Consider the following 19,335-nt stretch of genomic DNA (forward strand, 5'->3'; position numbering starts at 1 on the left):
ACTCCACAATGCAACTTGATCTTTAGATATACTTTTATTCAGCAGCTCCTCTTCAACATCGTCACCAACCGGCATTATTATTGTTCAAGATCATTGTTATGACTCTGTGTCAAAATGAGATGGCAGATTCCTATTTCTTTTTTTCTACAGACAACAGTGAGCATTTCTGTTTTCAAGTACTTTCATTGTAAGACGTATTTTGAACGAAAAACAACAAAATTGGGAACAAATTATTATCACAACTTTCAAACCTCTCATGTCAACTTTAACTCAAGCTGATAAATCAAAGGGTTAGTAATGTTCATGTCATCAGTCAGTCGCACTTCTCAAACATCAAGTGAGAATTCAACAAATTGGACAAAAACAGGAGGCATATCAACGTTATCTTCCTTCTCTGATGCACTCAACATGCAATATTACATTTTTTTTAATAAATGTAAGGATGATGGCAAAAACAACATACTAGTAGGATCATGCTAATAAATTGTTACAACATAAAAACACCAAAGAACTTTTACAGATGAACATAAAGAAAAGGTTGTTCATTAACTCATGCCGAAAACAAGTTTCAGGTTATAAACTGTAGCATCCTCATCTAAGAATGATGAGATGAAACCTGATGACATTTGAGGATAATTCTATAAAGCATATATTCAATAAATTGTGGCACAAAATGTTCAAAAGAAAGGGCCTTATGTTCATCGTTTTGGCCCAAAGCATATCTACAGACTCCAAAACTTTGCAGGGCTTGTAGGCTCAGTATCACAAGGAAATGTATATATTAAGTCTATCTTTAACGGGTCCCATCGAACCTCAGAAATATTAAGCAAAATCAGTTTACCAAACAAAAATATACTGTAGTATACCTGTGTACATGTTACAGTACTGAGTTTCACATTATTGTCATGCAGGAGCATAGTGAGTTTTTGCCATATTGAAGTAAAAATCAGCCCTTATAAAGAAGAGTCGAGAGGGGCTGCTCATGCTTTCATCTACAGCATCTACAACAGTAGGTAATGTGTGATAGAAAATATACTTCTTAAGGCAAATATTTTCAGCAGTAAGTACTTCATATTGCCATCGGGGAGGCAAAATAATCTAATAACAAAAACGTTGGTTAAGAAAAAGACATCAATAAGCTAACTTTAAATAATGTTCTTCAAAGGCAATACAAAGGCATGTATCAATTTGGGAAAAGACAGGAAAACCTCATTGATTTGTCGTTTAGCAGCGTATATACGTCTGTTAGTGTTTTAAAAGGACATTTTTCCGCTTTGCTGATACTATCTCCTGTTGCATAATTCAGGAGTGGTTGGTGTCATAGTCGAGTACCTCGCCGCCAGGACAGTGACGCAAAAGAAACCACACACCACCGCGGCACTGCAGACATGACTCAAAGAATATTTTGCAACTCGTCACCATCTCATTTCTCAAAGCAACTGATACTGAAACGACCTGTGATCTGAAGGCGACAGACTCTAATGTCATGCTATCATCACGTCTGCTGCCACATTGGTTTGTTGACATTAACGTCAATTAACTCGTCGATTAAGCTTTTATCTTTTTCTTTCTTGTGCTAGTAAAAGTGACTCCCCGTTTTGATGAAATCGACTGATTCCTAAAAAGGGACTTCTAGAACTTCTACTATATTTTTTAATACATTTGTTTTTGCCAAATTCAACTCTTTCTCCCCTCAGAAAGAGCTTAGTCCAGTAATAGGGATTTGTTTTTGTTGCCATCTGTCCAGTCAAAGCAACAGCAGGATGAAGAGGTAGAGTGGGAGGAGGAGGTTGTCTATTTGGGAGGTGTAGGCTTCCAGCATGGCCACCAGAGTGATGGAACCAACAATCCATGAGTAGGTGGAGTTCAGATTGATGCTTCCATCAAAGATGAGAAACATGGCGACGGCGATGATCTGTGCGAACACAGATGTTGCCGTCCCCTCCATGGTTTTCTTCGTGCCGGGCCAGCGGATTTCCCCCATGGTGCTGCCGAACACAGACGCCACAGTGTCTCCGACCCCAACAGCCAGCACACCTGCATATGGCACCAGGCCGCCTGCACCGGGAAGTATCCCCTTAGGGGCGCAGGGACTGGGGAACAGCCATATGGGCAGAGACATGCCCAGCAGCAGGTAGACATGGGTCAGGATGAGAGGCCCAGAGTCCCGCTCATCCAGGAACAAGGTGAGCACCTGCCTGAGCAGTTGACCCAGCGGCTTGATCCGAAAGTATCGCGAGTACTCCAGGAACAAGAAAACCGCCAAACAACCCACAGATGCAACGTGAAGCAGCTGCCGGTCGTATATCAGCCCCGGAACGTATGTGGCCACTACGATCAGATGGAAGTACTTCCTGACAACAGTCGAGGCCTGGTGCTTCTTGGACCCTGACTGGCGCTGGTAGTTCTGGTGTAACACAACACAAGTGGCCACGACAGCCAGGAACACCCAGTACCCCAGCAGACAGAGTCTCCTGTCATTTAACGTGACAAAGTCCAGCAGCCACATGATGGGGTGCCGGCCGATGAACAATGAGAGCCACGGCATGAGGATTCCCAGGCCCAGAACTGCTGTCATCATGTGAAAGAAGAGTGATGACACCCAAGTCTCCGACTCCATGAAGCAGAAGAGCAGGGCGAAGAAAACGCCCAGCAGCAGCGACCCCACCACTACAACTGGTAGGAAATAGTTCACTGGATCACCTTTGACCTCTGCCAGGTTCAGGGAGCGCTTGATGAGCTGGTTGACGATGAAACTGATTCCACCGACAATGAGGAGTGCCTCTCCAGGTGTGAAGCAGCGTGGCAGCAGGTAAAGCACAATCAGGCTGAGATAAACGAAGATCAACAGCACCTCTAAGACCTCAATGACCTCAGACACCGTCAGCGTCTGTTTGGTCGTGTAGAGAATCGCGCTGCCAGCCATGCCTGCGATCACGCAAGTGTTGGTGGGTACGGGCCTCGTGATGCCCAGAGCAATCAGGGAGAGAAACAGAGCCAGCATCATGCCTGTGATGGTGACCACCATGAAGAAGCGCTCAAAGTAGACATTCCCTGAGGCATAGCACTTTTCTCTCAGCGCCAGGCCCAGCAAAGGCATCACCATGGAGGCCGGGACGATGCCGCTGTTTGCTGCGGGACGGAACTGGAACACGGCGCCCCCCGACCTGAGCAGACGGTCCCATTTGTGCTGTACGTAGAAAGCCTGGATGAAGAGGGCAATGCTGCACCAGGAGTGCTGGTTCCACAGGGCCATGTGGACACACAGCACCACAGCCAAAACTACAGAGGACTCCACGTACACTGGATTGATCTGCATGACTGCAGGGTGGAAGCTCACAGGGAGGGAGGAGGGTTTGATCTGAACAGATGGTCTGCAACAAAGAAGGCCTTCTTCTGTCAGTTCCTCTCTCTGGCACACTTCATCATTTGGCAGGTATTTTTCTCTTGCTAAGGATATCTAGAAAAAAAAAGAGGGGAAATTAAATCAGTGAGGTTACCATTCAAAAACATCACAAAATACCATAATGAGCTGAGTTGTTGTGAGACCGGGTGCACTGAGTTCATGAGTCATCTTAGCTAATATTAACAGAGAACCTTGCGCATGCTTTATCTGCTTTCTGTCGTGAACTATGGCCACACTGAACATTCACCCAGCCTGTGTGAAATCCACACAGCTCTCTAAGCACGTGAATGAGACCCCAGGAGAAATTCATGCCCTTTCTACATCAGCTGCAACCTTTTGTTCCTGTGGGGGTTAGAAGATGGTATTGTCTTCTAGTGAGCTTAATCGGCTGTGGAGGTTTACACATGGCCATCAACATCTGACGAACATGGCGAAAAGGAGTCATCTCTCACATCCGTGCTAATACAGCCGAGCGGGGCCAGCTCTGCAAGCCAAGGATGCTGCAACCTCGGACAGCATCAAGCTAACGACAGAAATACAGCTGACTCCACCGAGTTAGCATAACGCCACAGGAGCAAACTGCTGGCAGAATGGAAATGAAACCCAGGTTGACAAAGACATGCGTACGTACCACATTAGTGCAGTGTTATCTGGACGAAGGTGTGCTGTGATATGAATCGGTGCCGTCCTTTTTTTGACAGATTCCTTTCCTTTGTCAGCTGTCCCGTTGCTCACACCCAGTAGGAAGGGGCCATATTTGACAGCTGTATCACGTGGTACAACCCTAAAAAAATGTCTCTTAAAGGCGTGGTTTTGGTTTGTTTTTAATTTATTTTTAAAAATATTATGCTTAAATATTTATTTTGTGACGTTAAGAAAGCGCATATTGAATATGTAACTTTAAAAACAAAGGTAGCTACGCCCTTATTTACATTGTAGCAAGTTCAATATTAAACATGAATCGACCATTTTAGCATAGCATAAACGAAAATATAATCATGCCAGGTTATAGATGTGAAGTAAAAGGCATACGTTACGCTTAATTATGCGTGAATTTTTGTTTATAAGACGGATTTGGAAGAATTTAGTGACTGGATTTAGAAATAAAGCTATAATTACTTCACTCCACAAGATGGCGGTCGCTTTATGAAAAAGAAGACGGCGGCGGCGAAGAAGAAGAAGAACGGGCCTATGACGGTAATGACGACGCAGCGCAACAACCAATCACAAGGCAGGAACGAAGATGGCGGAATCGGAGATGAGCGTCAGGTAGGCAGATAGCAACAAACTTTAGTTAACGTCCACCTCATTTAAATAGTTTTTAAAAGTATTCATCAGTGAGTAGACATTTCTACAAAGCGTGGCTGTTTATCGAGTTCGTATTTAGTCTGATCTGCAGTAACGTTTATGTTTGACAGTGTGTCTTTTGAGCTGTTAGCACCACGCTAACCTAGCTTAGCAGCTGCTAACAGTTGAACATTTGAATGGCTTCACAGGAACGCGGTGTGTCAGCCGCATGTCAACAACAGCATGATGACTTCTGAAATATGCATCTGGCTAATAAAATAATATAAGTGCGTACGTTTCTCGTTAAAATGCCTATATGCCACGCTTGGTCGCTTAAAATAATACAATAGTTGGTTGTGACAAAGTAGCAGAGGCTAACGCTAGTGTTTGGGCACAGATAGGACAATGACTTAGTACATTAGCTCAGATTATTTGAATGGAAAATATTACCTATGACCTCTGCACAGTTTGAAAACACACCCACTAGCTGCCACTGAAACTATCCAGTCTTCAACTTGTTAATACATCGTATAATGCGTATTTTTCAGTCAGTTAATATGAACAGACAAGTAATCTATTGTGGAAATTGATGGAGGTATAATATGAAAGGAGAGCATTTGAAAATGCATCCTATGAGCTTTACAATGAATGAGCTATAAAGAGCACAGCAACACAACAGACACAGCCAGCCTTATTAAGGGCTTCAACACGTGTTATATTCATTATATTTTTCCAATAGCTTTGAGATGTAGTGACACAAATAGTCCACCGACTCTCTGTATAAGTGTTTACAAAAATTGTTTCACAGCTGATGTATGGAAAAATACTTTATTATACATGTGCATTTTAATGTCATGACATATGGCTGTTGGTTACATTTTGTTTAAGCTGTTTATAGGTATTACTACTAGTCAGAAATGTTTCTCCTTCCAGATTTTCAGACTGGTGGTACTGGAGTGCCCAATGTTTTCATTTAGGTGCACCCAATAATGCACTGGTCTCACCAGTGTGACCAGTGAAAATGTTAAGTTGCACTTGACAGATTTTTGGCCGCATATTCGACCAAGATAGTTGCACCCTGGAGCCCGGCCCCGGCTTATCCAGCTAAATATTTGACAGATCAAAATACTTTAACAGAGAGATCAAAAGAATAGCTACCATAGTGTAAATGGTATGAAAAATGAGGGTTGACACATGTATATCATCTCAGTGTATGTTGACTTATTGCCCACCCTAATCTGCCTAAAACCTGTTAGCTGAAATTGTACCTTCACATCCGGATTAACTGACTACTGACTGCTTCTTCCCCGTGTTTTATACATTAATATATATGATCACATTTCTAAAATTCCCCTGTTTGTCTCTTAGAAGCTGTCGAGAATTATGGACCATACTGCTAGGAAGATCTGCATTGCGAGAACCGGTATGTCTTCTTGCCACATTTTTTTTTTTTTTGATTTACCATTACTTACAAGAGTGTGTAGCTGACACAACATTTTGAAGTTTGAATCAGAGTTTGAGTTAGGATGGTTTTGACTGGATTAAAAAAATCATCATCTTTTTTTCTGACTGAGTTTGGTTGTACCAAAATCACGGAAATGTATTTGTTGTCCGCTGACAGTCTAGGTATTTAGACAGTGTCACACTAGCCCAAATGACATAATGATTTTCTTTCTTCGTATTATGCAACTTTTGATGGGCACAGGCACAGATAGAGGCAGAACTTGACAGACACTGGGACAGACTGCATCAAGGACTCAATTACTACAAGCCACCCAGGTATGTCACAGTTTGATCCTAACATCAAATGCACTGTTATTCATTACAACCAAAAGAGTAAATGTCAGAATCACTTGTTCTAGCTCATCCTCTGCTGGGAAAGTGAAGGACAACAAGGATGTTGCACAGCCATTGAAGGATTTTGGTCTGAGGATCAGTAAACTATTGGTAAGCGTTAGACTTGAATTCATGGGTTCATTTGGTGTTGCATTTCATGATTTGATCATAAGTTAATGCTTTAATAATCTTACAGGGTCTTGATGAGCAGCAGAGTGTGCAGCTGTTACAGTGCTACCTACAGGAGGACTACAGAGGAACCCGTGATTCGTTAAAGGTGTCTGTTCTCACTTAGTTTTTTTTCATAGCTGTGATGAAATTTGTGTCTGAAATCTTGGTGCACTTTTGCAGCACACAAAAAAGCTACTGCCATGTGCAGCTTTTACAGAAAAATGATAGTATTGAGAAATGTTTTAATGTTTTTTATTGTAGTGACTTTGATTAAGGTCACCTTTTTGCATGAGGATCAAAAGACTCCAAGATTGTTAGAAAGTGTTGTTAAAGATATTCAGCTGGTGACTAACGGAGTCTTTCATACAGGTTGTTCTCAAGGATGAGCGACAAAGCCAGGCATTGCTGCTGAAGGTAAGTACAGCGATCAGCAGTCGTTTACACTGGCTGAATAGTTACACTTGATTCAGCTCAGTTACATTTCAATATTTAATCCAAAAAGTATGACCTACTGTGTGTGTGTGTATTCACAGATTGCTGACTATTACTACGATGAGCGTATGTGTCTGCTCAGATGTGTCCTGCTCTTGCTGACATACTTTCAGGATGAACGACATCCCTACAGGGTGAGAAGCAGCTGGATTTGGGTCACATCAGAAAATTAAAAGAACACTGTTTGCGTATTTCTCACTGAAAATACATCTAGTTTTTCTTACTTCTGTAACATAACTGAGTGTGTGTGTTTTTGTCCAGGCTGAGTACAGTAACTGTGTAAATAAACTGGAGAAGGACCTGGTGAGCAACTACCAGTCACAGTTTGAGAAGCTCTTCAAAGCAGAAGCACCAACATGGGAAACTCATGGAAACCTCATGGTGATAATTTGATTTGCTTCACATTTGGTCATTACGATCTACAATTACCTCAATCATACATAAATATTACTCACATTTGTTCTGTTTGACTTGAAGTTCAGAACCGACAGTGATATTTGTCAAAGGATGTAAAATTATATTATATTTTATTTTAATTTTTTTTATAGACGGAGAGGCAGGTGTCACTATGGTTCCTCCAGTGTCTGAGAGAACAGTCGCTGCTGCTGGAGATCATCTTTCTGTATTACGCCTACTTTGAGATGAGCCCATCCGACCTGCTCAGCTTCACCAAAATGTTCAAAGAACAAGGCTTTGGTTTGCGGCAGACCAACAGACACTTAGTAGACAAGAGCATGGACGCATTGGTTGACCGCATCGGGTAAGAGCACCTCCATAGTGTTAAAACGATATATCTTCCTCCGGGAAGTGTAAATAAAATGTCTGCATCACTGTCTACATAATTACAAATCTGTGAGATAATCTGAAAAGCTGAATATTGGGGGGGGCCTCCATGGATCTGACTTTTTCCAGCACATCCCACAGATGCTTGATCTGAGTGGGATCTGGGGAATTTGTAGTATTGTAATATCAAGTACATTCTTTAATATTTCATTCCTTGTATAGTATTTCATGTCTTGTATGTTTCTCTGGCCTGCAGATATTTGAGCTCTCTCATCCTGGTTGAGGGAATGGACATAGACTTCCTGCACAAGTGTGCCCTGGAAGACCGTACGGAACAACATCAGTTCTCCAGTGCTCCTGATGTCATCAAGGTTCGACCAGAGTCTGTGCATACGATGTAATGCAACTGTAGCGCAATAATACTGAAAAAAAATCCAAACAATGAGCTAAATTTGGCCCAAAGCTTTTCAGGAAAAACTCAAAAGAAAGAGTGGCCCTTTTTAAATGACTAAATGTTTATTAATGACCTCATCCAATCCCTAGTTTAACGTTCATTCATCCAAATTACAGAAAATTATTTCTGAAACCGTATTTCCTCTGTTTCTTTCAGGAGATGGATCAGCTGCTGCTGACATTTGGTGATATCCCTCATCACGGGCCTGTGCTGCTGGCCTGGGTCCTGTTGAGACACACTCTGCGACCAGACGAGACCAGCCCCGTGATCAGGAGGATAGGCAACACCGCCCTGCAGCTGGGGGTGTTCAAGTACATTTCTACTATGCTGAAAGGTCTCGGAGTCTCAGGGAATAATGTAAGAGAACACAGGCACACACAGACAAAACCGTGCCTTTAATGTATACTGTCTTGTCTCAGCTACTACATTAAAACCGTGTCACAGTTTTGCCTCTCCACTGCTACCATTCCTTAAACTGCTTAAATGTCTGGGTAGAACTACATCAAGTGAAGGAAGTCCATTCACAAGGTCTTAATCCACACTTGAATCAAAGGCCAAACAGCCATGGATTTTGTTGTCAGGATTCAGCGTGCTTCTGGTTTTCTTTACCAGGTAGTTAAATTTAATCACATGGGGCCTCAGACATAAACTAGTCTCTAATGAGAGGGCTAGAATGAAAACCACCTGTCAGTAGGAAAACATGCTGCACAGGATTAGTTTATAGTCAGAATCTGAGCTAAATCAATTCTGGTTGCATAATCATGTCCCTCAAGCTGTGGTTTATATCTGCAGCGCAGCCAGACATTTAAGTGAAGACGATGCAGTGAGAAGATATACATCTTCACTGACAATCGGAATGCCTTTATTGTCATTCTAACTCTAAAAACCCTCACATTTTTTCTGATAAGATATGTGACACAGCATCACAAACAGTAGCCACCCGTGTCTCTGCTCAGATATGTGTTTGTATTGTTATACTACATTACGTAATACCACTCTTTGACTCTTTTCCTCCAGTGCACAGCAAGCACAGCAAAGATGTGTATCTACGGTCTCCTCTCATTTGTCATCACTTCTTTTGAAGAGGAAAGCCTACAGGTATACATCCAGATTTCACATGTTTTTATATATGTATATGTTATGTTTATTGTTCCTCAGTCACATCCATATTTGTAACCGATGTTAACAACTTCATTTGTCATAATGCATGTGACAGACTGACGGTGTGGCGACACAGTGCTCCCATCTGATAGATGCTGCCTGTGAGGTCCTCTCTGCTCCCAATCTGGCTGAAGTCTTTTGGGAAATGGTGAGAAAAAAACAAAAATGCGAAGGTTCATCAGAGATAACTTTGGATAAAAACAAAAAAAATGTTGATAGTCTTTACTTTTTGTCGATTTTTTTTAAAATCCAGAAACCGAACATGGGATTGGGAATGATCTTGGACAGTGCAGTCGGGATGTTTCCTCATAAGATTGGACCACTGTTACAGCTTCTAACTGCACTTCTGTCAAACAAGTCGACCGTTAAAAAGGTAGATTACACACATGCATAGACATAAATATTATATATGCTCTTCTTTGCCTAATGTAATTGGTTTAAATTTTTTTTTTTTTTATCTGGCAGGTGTACAACTTTTTGGATAAGATGTCCTTCTATACCCAAGTTTACAAGCATAAACCAAATGATATCATCTCCAAGGATGATGAGACACTTTGGAGGAGACAGACACCAAAACTCCTCTACCCTCTTGGTTAGTTTGTTTGGTTGTAACACTGAGATTTTAATGCGGGTAAAGATTTAGTGTTCCCAAAAATGTCTGGTGATATTAGGCATAATTATAGAAGATTTAAGATTTTTCATGAAGTACCTCCACTCTAACATTTCATCTCAATCATCAGGCACAGGGCAGACTAACCTCTGGATGCCACAGGGAGTGTTGGGCCAGGTGATGATTGGAGGCGAGCAAGGCTACGTGGTTCGGTGGGAGCACTCCTACAGCTCCTGGACTCTCTTCACCTGTGAGGTGGAGATGCTGCTCCACGTGGTTTCAACTGCAGGTACGCAACTGGTTGTACATTCATTCTTACAAGCAGATGGTTAAATCCTTTAAATGTGTTCATATTTAAGAATTGGCCATCTGTCAAATTCATACTCAATCCAAATGGAGCAGCATAGCACCTCAGTAACTGCTAACTGTTATTGCTGAAGGAATCCCAGAAATGTTTAAAAAATGTATATCTGTCAGGGCTGCAGAATTTGTAATTAAGATACTTTAACTGAAACATAATTTAAGATAAGATATATTTACCTTATCTAGCAAATGTTTTTCATTATGTCATCTGATTTGAATTTTTTTCAGCCAAGTTTATTTCTGTTTTTTTGCTTTTCTTTCTTCCAGATGTTTTAGCTCACTGTGCACGTGTGAAGCCCATCCTTGATCTGGTCCATAAGATCATCAGCACAGACTGGACTGTGTCAGATTGTCTGTTGCCCCTCACTTCACGCATCTACATGTTACTGCAGAGGTAAACTAACTTTAGGGAGGCATACCCATCAAACACTAAAGTGTATTTGAAACAGCCTTGACTGTAAACAAGTAATTCATTTATCTTTTAATCTGTGTGTTAGGTTAACATCCGTCATCAATCCTCCAGTGGATGTGATCGCCTCCTGCGTGAACTGCCTCTCCGTACTGGCTGCAAGGATGCCTGGGAAGGTTGGTATGCTGGGTGCTTGTAGTGTGAACAGAAAGTAAAATCGAAGATTTAAAGTCACTGTTCTTGAATCCTCCAAACACACCTCTTATATATCTTCGTTTTTTTTTTGTTTTTTTTTTTAACATTCAGGTGTGGTCCAGTCTGCACCACACAGGCTTCCTCCCCTTTGCCTCCAACCCTTTGACCAACATGGCTCAGTGTGTGAGGTAATTTTAAAAGCTCGCTGTGTGTGCTGCCTAATGTTTAGTTTGTCTGCCAAACATCAGACTTTTATTTCTGGGGGGTAATATAAAGTATTAAACACAACTGTTTTTGTTCTAGTGCTGAAGGGATGAAGGCAGGTAACTATGGCAACCTACTGGTCCAGATTGAGCAGCCAAGGGGGGAGTACGCAGTGACCATTGCCTTCCTTCGTCTCATTACAACTCTGGTCAAGGTAGTAACAGTTTTTACCAAATTAGATGTAAACAACTGCTAAACGTTGGGATTTTTATACAAAATGAATCTATAAATGTGTTGTCCCGCTACTATTATGTACATATTATCTCTCTTCTTCTCTCCCTGTTGGTAAATTTCAGGGTCAGCTTGGCAGCACTCAGAACAAAGGCCTGGTCCCCTGTGTGTTGCTTGTGTTGAAGGAGATGCTTCCCACCTACCATAAGTGGCGTTACAACACCTATGGAGTCAGGGAGAGGATAGGTAAGGGCACATGTCTGACATGACAATGGTTGCGAGTTTCTTTCTTTCAGAATGGAAATGGATGTAAAACTGAATAAACACTTTTTTTTTTATGTTGCTGAAGGTTGTCTTATTTTGGAGCTGATCCATGCCATCCTCAATCTGAGCCCAGAGGGAGAGGATCAGGGCAGGTAAGTCTGTTTAAACTATGTTTTATGTAAATTCAGTCAAATCCTACAAACAGGCTGGTGGGAATGATAATAATGAACATAACCATATCTGCGTCTGAAAATGGTTCATTTAGAAATTAACAATTGTATAATTTGCTAATGCATAGATAGAACTTCAATGAAAAAGTACCTGCACACACTTTTCACCTATGCATTGATAGACTTATTTAAAAGAATTGACAAAAATATACCATTTCCAGCTTTCAAATGTTCTTTTTTTGTTCGTATGATAGTGAACTAAATACAGTGTTTTGGCTTTTGAAAGTTGATTTATTCTTTTCTTTCGTGATGCAGCACCCCCACCCTTCAGTCTCTGTGCATCTACAGCCTGGCAAACACTGAGGCTGGACAGGCAGTTGTCAATATTATGGGAGTTGGAGTTGACACCATCGATGTAGTCCTGGCTGCACAGCCAAGCAGGTGAACAGACCTTGTTGTCCTCGTTATGTTTTCATATAATTATCCCAAATGTTCCATATTTTGTCATCGACTGAAAATTGTGTTGTCATGTTAGGAAATTCAATCGTTATATTTTCTTGTATTTTCTCTCTGTGTTTTCCAGCTGTGGCTCTGAGGGTCCCGGTCAAATCCTGATCCAGACAGTCAAACTGGCCTTCTCTGTCACCAACAACGTCATCCGCCTGAAGCCGCCATCTGACGTGGTGTCCCCTCTTGAGCAGGCCCTGACCCAACATGGTGGCCATGGCAACAATCTCATCGTTGTCCTGGCCAAGTATATTTACCACAAACATGATCCAGCGCTGCCTCGCCTGGCAATCCAGCTGCTCAAAAGGCTGGCCACAGTAAGGGCTTTTGATAAATCAAATAATGACCTGGGGCCTTTCATTTACTCTTTTTGATCCACCCTTGTTTTGTCCCTGGCCAGTATTTGGGACCAATCTTTATTTATACTGCCGGTTTTTATTTGAGAAAATATTAAATACATACAGTATCTATTTGAATTGATGGGTTTGTTTCGAACATGACGCTGTGCTGTTGTTTTGTACAGTAAGTATTGACATTGAACTCATATTTTATCTGTAGGTGGCTCCCATGTCAGTCTACGCTTGCCTTGGTAGTGATGCAGCAGCCATCCGTGATGCGTTCCTCACCCGGCTGCAGAGCAAGACGGAAGACATGAGGATCAAGGTCATGATCCTTGAGTTCCTCACGGTTGCTGTGGAAACCCAGCCCGGCCTCATTGAGCTTTTCCTAAACCTGGAAGTCAAGGATGGCAAAGAAGGGTCAAAGGTATGATGTGTAGTGATACAATGAAATGTATTTAGTTTTACTTTGAGTAGTGCTGTATCTGGATTCAAAATATCTATGTGTTCTTTGCTTTAACCTGTAGGAGTTTCTGCTTGGTGAGTGGAGCTGTCTTCATGTGGTGTTGGACCTGATTGACTCCAAACAGCAGGGAAAGTATTGGTGTCCTCCGCTGCTCCACCGAGCAGCCCTGGCCTTCCTCCTCGCCCTCTGGCAGGACCGCAGAGACAGTGCCATCTCCGTCTTGCGTAAAAAGTAAGCACATTATACCTCACTTTGACCTGGAAAAAGATTTGCAACTTGGTGTTTTAAAAGACTGAATAATGGAGAATTATGAATCCATTTCTGCTTTTTTTATTTTTTTATTTTTTTTTATACAGAGAACGGTTTTGGGAAAATTTGACAACACCTCTCTTTGGAACACTCACCCCACCTTCAGATACCACAGAGGTATTTTGCTCTTTTTCCTGCAGCTATAATGATTTCAGGAGTAATTGGATGTCAGATATTTCAATTTGAGCATTTCCCCCCCCCAGCCATGTGTTCTGGAGACGTGTGCTTTTGTCATGAAAATCATCGGCCTGGAAATCTACTATGTTGTTAGGTAATCCCAGAATCCCTGATGTAATAAAAGTGTTTCATATTTGTCACTTTCATTTATGTACAGCTTATCTCACATATAATAATAAATGTTAATTGTGTCTGCGTTGTTACAGTGGTTCTTTGGAGCAGTCGCTGAAAGATGGTCTTCAGAAGTTTTCCAATGCACGACGATATGAGTACTGGTCCCAGTACGTCAAGTCTCTCGTGTGCCATGTGGTGGAGATGGAGGAGGAAGGCATCTGTTACTTCCCTGAGACCCAGATGTTGATCTCTGCATGGAGGATGCTGCTGATTCTTTCCACTAGCCATGTATGTTACAGCAAACCCAGGCCTGGTTAGAATGTTGTAGGTGTTTGGATAAAGGATGCAGGGTATACTTGATCAGAACTAGTTCTTAACATGGGTGAAAAGCTGGTAAACGAATTGTTGTTAACATTGAAAAGTTACAGAAATAGACCAGGAAGAAAAAATAGGAAAAAACTCTGGTTTATTTCCGATCGTGGCTTGCAGTAGGTCTGAATGATTGATTGGTGGTTTTTGAGGGTATAGAAATATTTGGACACAGCTCCTCTAATCTCACTTTGGAAAGGTGTGGGGGTGGAAGTGGGTTTATGAAGCTTTTCTACCAACTGTCAAGCAGTTCTGATGGAGTATACATGAAAGCCCTGTTAAGCCTGCCTCAAAGGAATATTTCAGCATTTGGGAAGTACACTTGTTTTCTTGCCAAATGTTTGATGAGAAGAATGATACCGCTTGTCCTGGCTGGTTCCTTTTTAAAGTCTTTCATGCATTGTAACAGGGGTCCACTTCTTGACTCACACGTTAAACAGTCCAAATCCCACTGCAGCCACTGATTTTGTTGCCTTTATTTGGCTGATTTATTCTTACTTTAAACACACAAAAAAAAAAAAATTAGCCTTGCATCTTTTAAGTTGCATGAAAAAAAATTCACTGGTGTTTTTGCACAAAACCTCATGCAGATGGACCGTATCAAAAAAATTATCTAACAATGAATGTTATATTTTCTGTTTTCAGTCCGATGTGATGCAGGTAACAGATGACTCGACCAAACTGAAGCTTTTCATGGACGTCCTAGATGGGACCAAAGCTGCTGTAAGTCATCATGGCATTACATATGTCTGGTATTTCTCTTACCTTTTACTGCTGTTTTACTTACAAACTCTCTCTCTTTCAGCTGACTACACCCATGTCCGTGCCTTGTCTTCGTCTTGGATCCATGATGGCCACTCTACTACTCGTCCTCCTCAAACAGTGGAAAAGGTGTGTATTCATGCTTTTGACAGCGTCCAGGTTTTGTTTAAGTCTCAGTCAGCAGTTTATACTTGCAATATTCTTGCTCCTTTATCTCTAATAGACTCTGTCACTGCTCTCTTCTGTCTCCAGTGTGGTAGCAACAGCCCCTGACATCCTGTCTCCCCTCTCCCTGATCCTGGAGAGTGTCCTGCAAGCTGACCAGCAGATGATGGAGAGGACCAAAGCCAAAATCTTGTCTGCACTCATTTCTGTGCTGCAGATTCAGGGACTCAACGGTAAGAGACGTGTGTGTCTTCTGTTGTCTGTGTTTGTATCTAATCTTGCAGTTTGTAGTTCAAGGTTTTCATCAATTGATTTCTTTGTAAACTAGGAGGAGATATTTCCCAGCTGCCCCAGCTGTTGTTGTCTGTGTGCGAGACTGTGAAAGACGAGGCCCTGGCGCTCATTGACAATACTCGTCACATGAGCCAGACGGCAGACACAGCGGAAGACGAGGACAGCATGGAGACAGATTCTCCCCGCGGCCCACAGAAGGACCAAAGAGATGGGGTAGGCCACACATTGGCAAATAGATGTTTAAAATGCACTGAATAATAGTGTGACAGTGCACACAACACTGTAAATCCAACATGAAATTAATTTCAGCCTCTTCTTCTTTATCTCAGGTGTGTGTGTTAGCACTGCATTTAGCGAAGGAGCTGTGTCGGACCGATGAGGACGGTGAGCACTGGGTCTCAGTGATGAGGAGGGTTCCAGTCCTCCCCTCGGTGCTCAGCGCTGTTGAGCTCAGCCTGCGATCCAAACACAACCTCTACTTCACTGAGGCTGCACTTCACCTGCTGCTCACACTGGCCCGCACACCACAGGTACACAACACATAAACACACTTTTCTACTGTGAAGTTTGAAGGATGATGTTAGTCTATCTCTAAATATATCTGACTCTTTCCTACCCAGTCTCACAAGTCCATTTGCTCCCTCTGTAGAAATGAATCTTTTAAAATGTGTTGCGATTATATAGTTTTGTTTTTAAATAGGCTCAGCAATTTCCAAAACAGCTGAACATTTAACTTTTTTAAGTAAAAGTTACTTTAACATGCGTGCATTTGCTGGACATTTACCTGCTACTAGGATCAATTTATTGTTCCTTTCATGGGATTTTTTCACAATAAGAAAAATATATAGAATACCTCCAGCATACTCAAATGTGTGTAAATCGATCCTTCACATCAATTAAAGATGTCACACATTGAGAGCGTCTTCATTTGTCCTCCAGGGGGCAGCAGCTGTTGCTGGAGCAGGAGTCATCCAGACCATCTGCCTCCCTCTTCTGAGTGTCTATGAGGGGTCTTCAAATGGAGCATCACAGGTAATAAAAAATGAAATTATAGCGTTCCTCTGTGAAACAATGTTTCTGTTAAAGCATTGCTTAATGACTCAGACAAAACACACTGCATTAACATGATATAACAACACATTATCTGTCTTTGAGCAGAGTTTCTCCCGGAAATCCCAGGACTCCGCCTGCTGGCCGGGGGTTTACCGCCTCTGCATGTCTTTAATGGAGAGTCTACTCAAAACCCTGCGCTACAACTTCATCAACGAAGCCCTGGACTTTGTTGGAGTACATCAAGAGCGCATACTGCAGGTATGACTGTGATGGCATGGAAGTTGTCTCATTGCATTAAAAGGGATTAAATACTGGGGCTCAACTTAAATGTTATAACTGCATTTCATTGTTGTGTGCTGGTAATGTGGATGTTTTTGTTGTCGATAATAATAACAAATTTTCATCTTTTCTGTCCTGTTCAGTGTCTGAATGCAGTGCGGACAGTGCAGAGCCTGGCGTGTTTAGACGAGGCCGATCACACGGTTGGTTTCCTGCTGCAGCTCTCGAGCTTCTGTAAGGAGTGGCAGTTTCATCTGCCCAAACTGCTCCGAGATGTACAGGCAAGTCCAGAGAAGAGCCGCACAGCAGCCGAGATAATACACCAGCTGCAATAGAGCAGTCTCAGTTCAGTATTCAGTTGTTTAATATTTATCTGTCTGTGCAGGTGAACCTATGTTATCTGTGCCAGACCTGCACGTATCTGCTCCACAGCAAGAAGATGCTTCATCACTACCTCCAGGTCAGCAACAAGGACTTTTTTCATATGATTTGATAATGACAAGCACTGTAGTATCATTACATTTCTCAAATAAACTTGGCTGCCACAAGAAATTAAGTAAAAGAGCTCCAATATGTGGATTTATTTAGATAAATAACAACTTTATGTTTGTTTTTTGTTTTCTTTAGGCTAAAAACGGTGAGGCGTTGCCACCTGGTCCCCTCCCCAGGACGCAGCGGCCCGCTCAAACCCCATCTAAAGAGGCAGCAGGTGGCGGGGAGAGAGAGGAAGCCGAGCAGAAGGCCCTGCTGGCTGTGCAGTGCAGTCTTCTGAAGATCCTCAGTAAAACCCTGGCAACACTGCAACACTTCACTCCAGACTGCTGCCAGATACTCCTGGACCAGGTCAGCCTGCTTATTCATGGAAAAACTTCCACTTCCGCTGATATTTATGCTAAGATATGAACACAGAAACATGAAGGAGAATTTTAAAAAAAATGCTGATTTGCATCTCTGCTTGTTTGTCAGAGTATGGACTTGGCAGAGTATCGAACCTTGTTTGTGCTCAGCTTCACAACTCCGGCGTTTGACCCTGATGTGGCTCCTTCGTTTGGAACCCTGCTGGCCACCATCAACGTGGCCCTGAGCATGTTGAGCGAGGTAGATGTCTAATATAATCATATAACTTCAGCTGCAGTCGGCCTACGGGAGATCCCTGATTGTTTTGTGGTGTTTGTTCACAGATGGAGAAGAAGAAGGAACCAGTTTCCTTGAGCATAGTCTCGCTGGCCTCATCAGAGGAGATTCAAGCTCTGAAGTGAGAAAATTTCCCTCCTTAGTCTTTATGCTAAGCTAGGCTAGTCGGCTATTGGCTGTAGCTTCATATGGACAAATGAGAGCGAATTGATCTTAGCTAACTCCATAAAGCATATTTCTCAAAATGTCAAACGATTCCTTTCAGTTGTTAGTTTTGCTGTAGAACATTGAATTCAATTTTTTCTTCTTCAGGTCGTTGCTGATGTTCACCATGGAGAACTGTTTCTACGTGCTGATCTCTCAGGCTGTTCGGTGTCTCAAAGATCCCTCCATCCTACCTCGAGACAAACAGAGGCTCAAACAGGAGCTCAGCTCTGAACTGGTGAGACATCACTAATGCTGGTCATACCCTTTATAAAGGCACTAAATATATATATTGTTTTCTAACCTCTGAGTTTGTCTTTCTTTCCCCTACAGAGCACTCTTCTCTCAAGCCTCTCCCGCCACTTCCGCAGAGGCTCCCCATCCTCACCGGCTAGTGGCATCCTCCCCTCCACCCAGTCCAAACCCCCCACGCCTGGCTCCAAGGCGAGCCACGAAGGCCAGGAGCCGTTCATCCAGCTTGTTCAGGCGTTTGTCAGACTCGTACAGAGATAGATGTACACGGATCCCAGACTCTCACTGTCGTTTTACAAAGCCAACATTGTTTTTGTACCTCAGTAAAAACAACTTTCTGGTGTTATGCCTCATTTTTATGTACAGTTATTGCAGTAGTTAAAAATAGCACAAATTTGTGATCTGCAGTGAGTTTATTCTGTTTGGAGCCATTTCATTTTGCCAAAACTGCTGTTATGACAAAACCTGACACGACCACAACCAAAGTGTTGAAGCCAGTAAGAAGCTGCCTGATTGTCCAAACAAACATGTATAATGAAGAGATCTTGGTGCTACTAAACATCAGTCATTGACTGTGGTTTAACTTTCCAAGACCTAGTTTTATAGGTCACTTTGATGATACTTAAGGACCAGACACGTTTCAAGTGCTACTTAAGAAAAATTAGACCTTTCAAATTTAATCCTCATATGTACAATGACTAGATGTAGTAGAACAGCTCGCTCTGTAAAGCAGCACTGTACTTTTTTCAAACTCTCTTCATTTTAACTAAATCTTGATCTGAACTTTGCTATTTTCCTATCTCTGCTTATAAGTGGCTGCCAAGATTTGTACTAAAAAAAAATGTATATGCTAATAAAGGGACTTTTGTACCACAG

At 42.2% G+C, this 19,335-nt stretch overlaps 2 protein-coding genes across 2 annotated transcripts; one reads left to right on the top strand and one right to left on the bottom strand.

The window, feature by feature from the left end:
- Positions 1-15: 15 nt before the first annotated feature.
- Positions 16-4,114, bottom strand: dolk (dolichol kinase). The gene is made up of 2 exons (XM_073477651.1): positions 4,038-4,114; positions 16-3,460 (listed from the first exon to the last, which is right to left on the bottom strand). The coding sequence occupies exon 2, from the start codon at positions 3,317-3,319 to the stop codon at positions 1,748-1,750; it is 1,572 nt and encodes a 523-aa protein (XP_073333752.1). The 5' UTR covers positions 3,320-3,460; positions 4,038-4,114; the 3' UTR covers positions 16-1,747.
- Positions 3,642-19,334, top strand: nup188 (nucleoporin 188). Its single transcript, XM_073477650.1, has 44 exons — positions 3,642-4,029; positions 4,539-4,675; positions 6,062-6,116; positions 6,399-6,472; positions 6,556-6,640; positions 6,726-6,806; positions 7,070-7,114; positions 7,234-7,326; positions 7,454-7,573; positions 7,741-7,952; positions 8,232-8,346; positions 8,586-8,786; positions 9,447-9,527; positions 9,646-9,738; positions 9,844-9,963; positions 10,056-10,182; positions 10,331-10,489; positions 10,831-10,957; positions 11,061-11,148; positions 11,279-11,355; positions 11,471-11,585; positions 11,728-11,848; positions 11,952-12,018; positions 12,352-12,477; positions 12,620-12,860; positions 13,102-13,308; positions 13,409-13,578; positions 13,704-13,773; positions 13,860-13,927; positions 14,040-14,235; positions 14,962-15,039; positions 15,122-15,207; positions 15,331-15,476; positions 15,572-15,750; positions 15,867-16,067; positions 16,477-16,569; positions 16,696-16,848; positions 17,013-17,150; positions 17,255-17,329; positions 17,497-17,712; positions 17,836-17,967; positions 18,051-18,124; positions 18,316-18,445; positions 18,541-19,334. Exons 2-44 carry the CDS (start codon positions 4,650-4,652, stop codon positions 18,718-18,720), a joined length of 5,241 nt encoding a protein of 1,746 aa, XP_073333751.1. The 5' UTR covers positions 3,642-4,029; positions 4,539-4,649; the 3' UTR covers positions 18,721-19,334.
- Position 19,335: the final 1 nt, after the last annotated feature.

This window comes from Pagrus major, chromosome 12, assembly GCF_040436345.1.
Source record: "Pagrus major chromosome 12, Pma_NU_1.0".
NCBI lineage: Eukaryota > Metazoa > Chordata > Actinopteri > Spariformes > Sparidae > Pagrus > Pagrus major.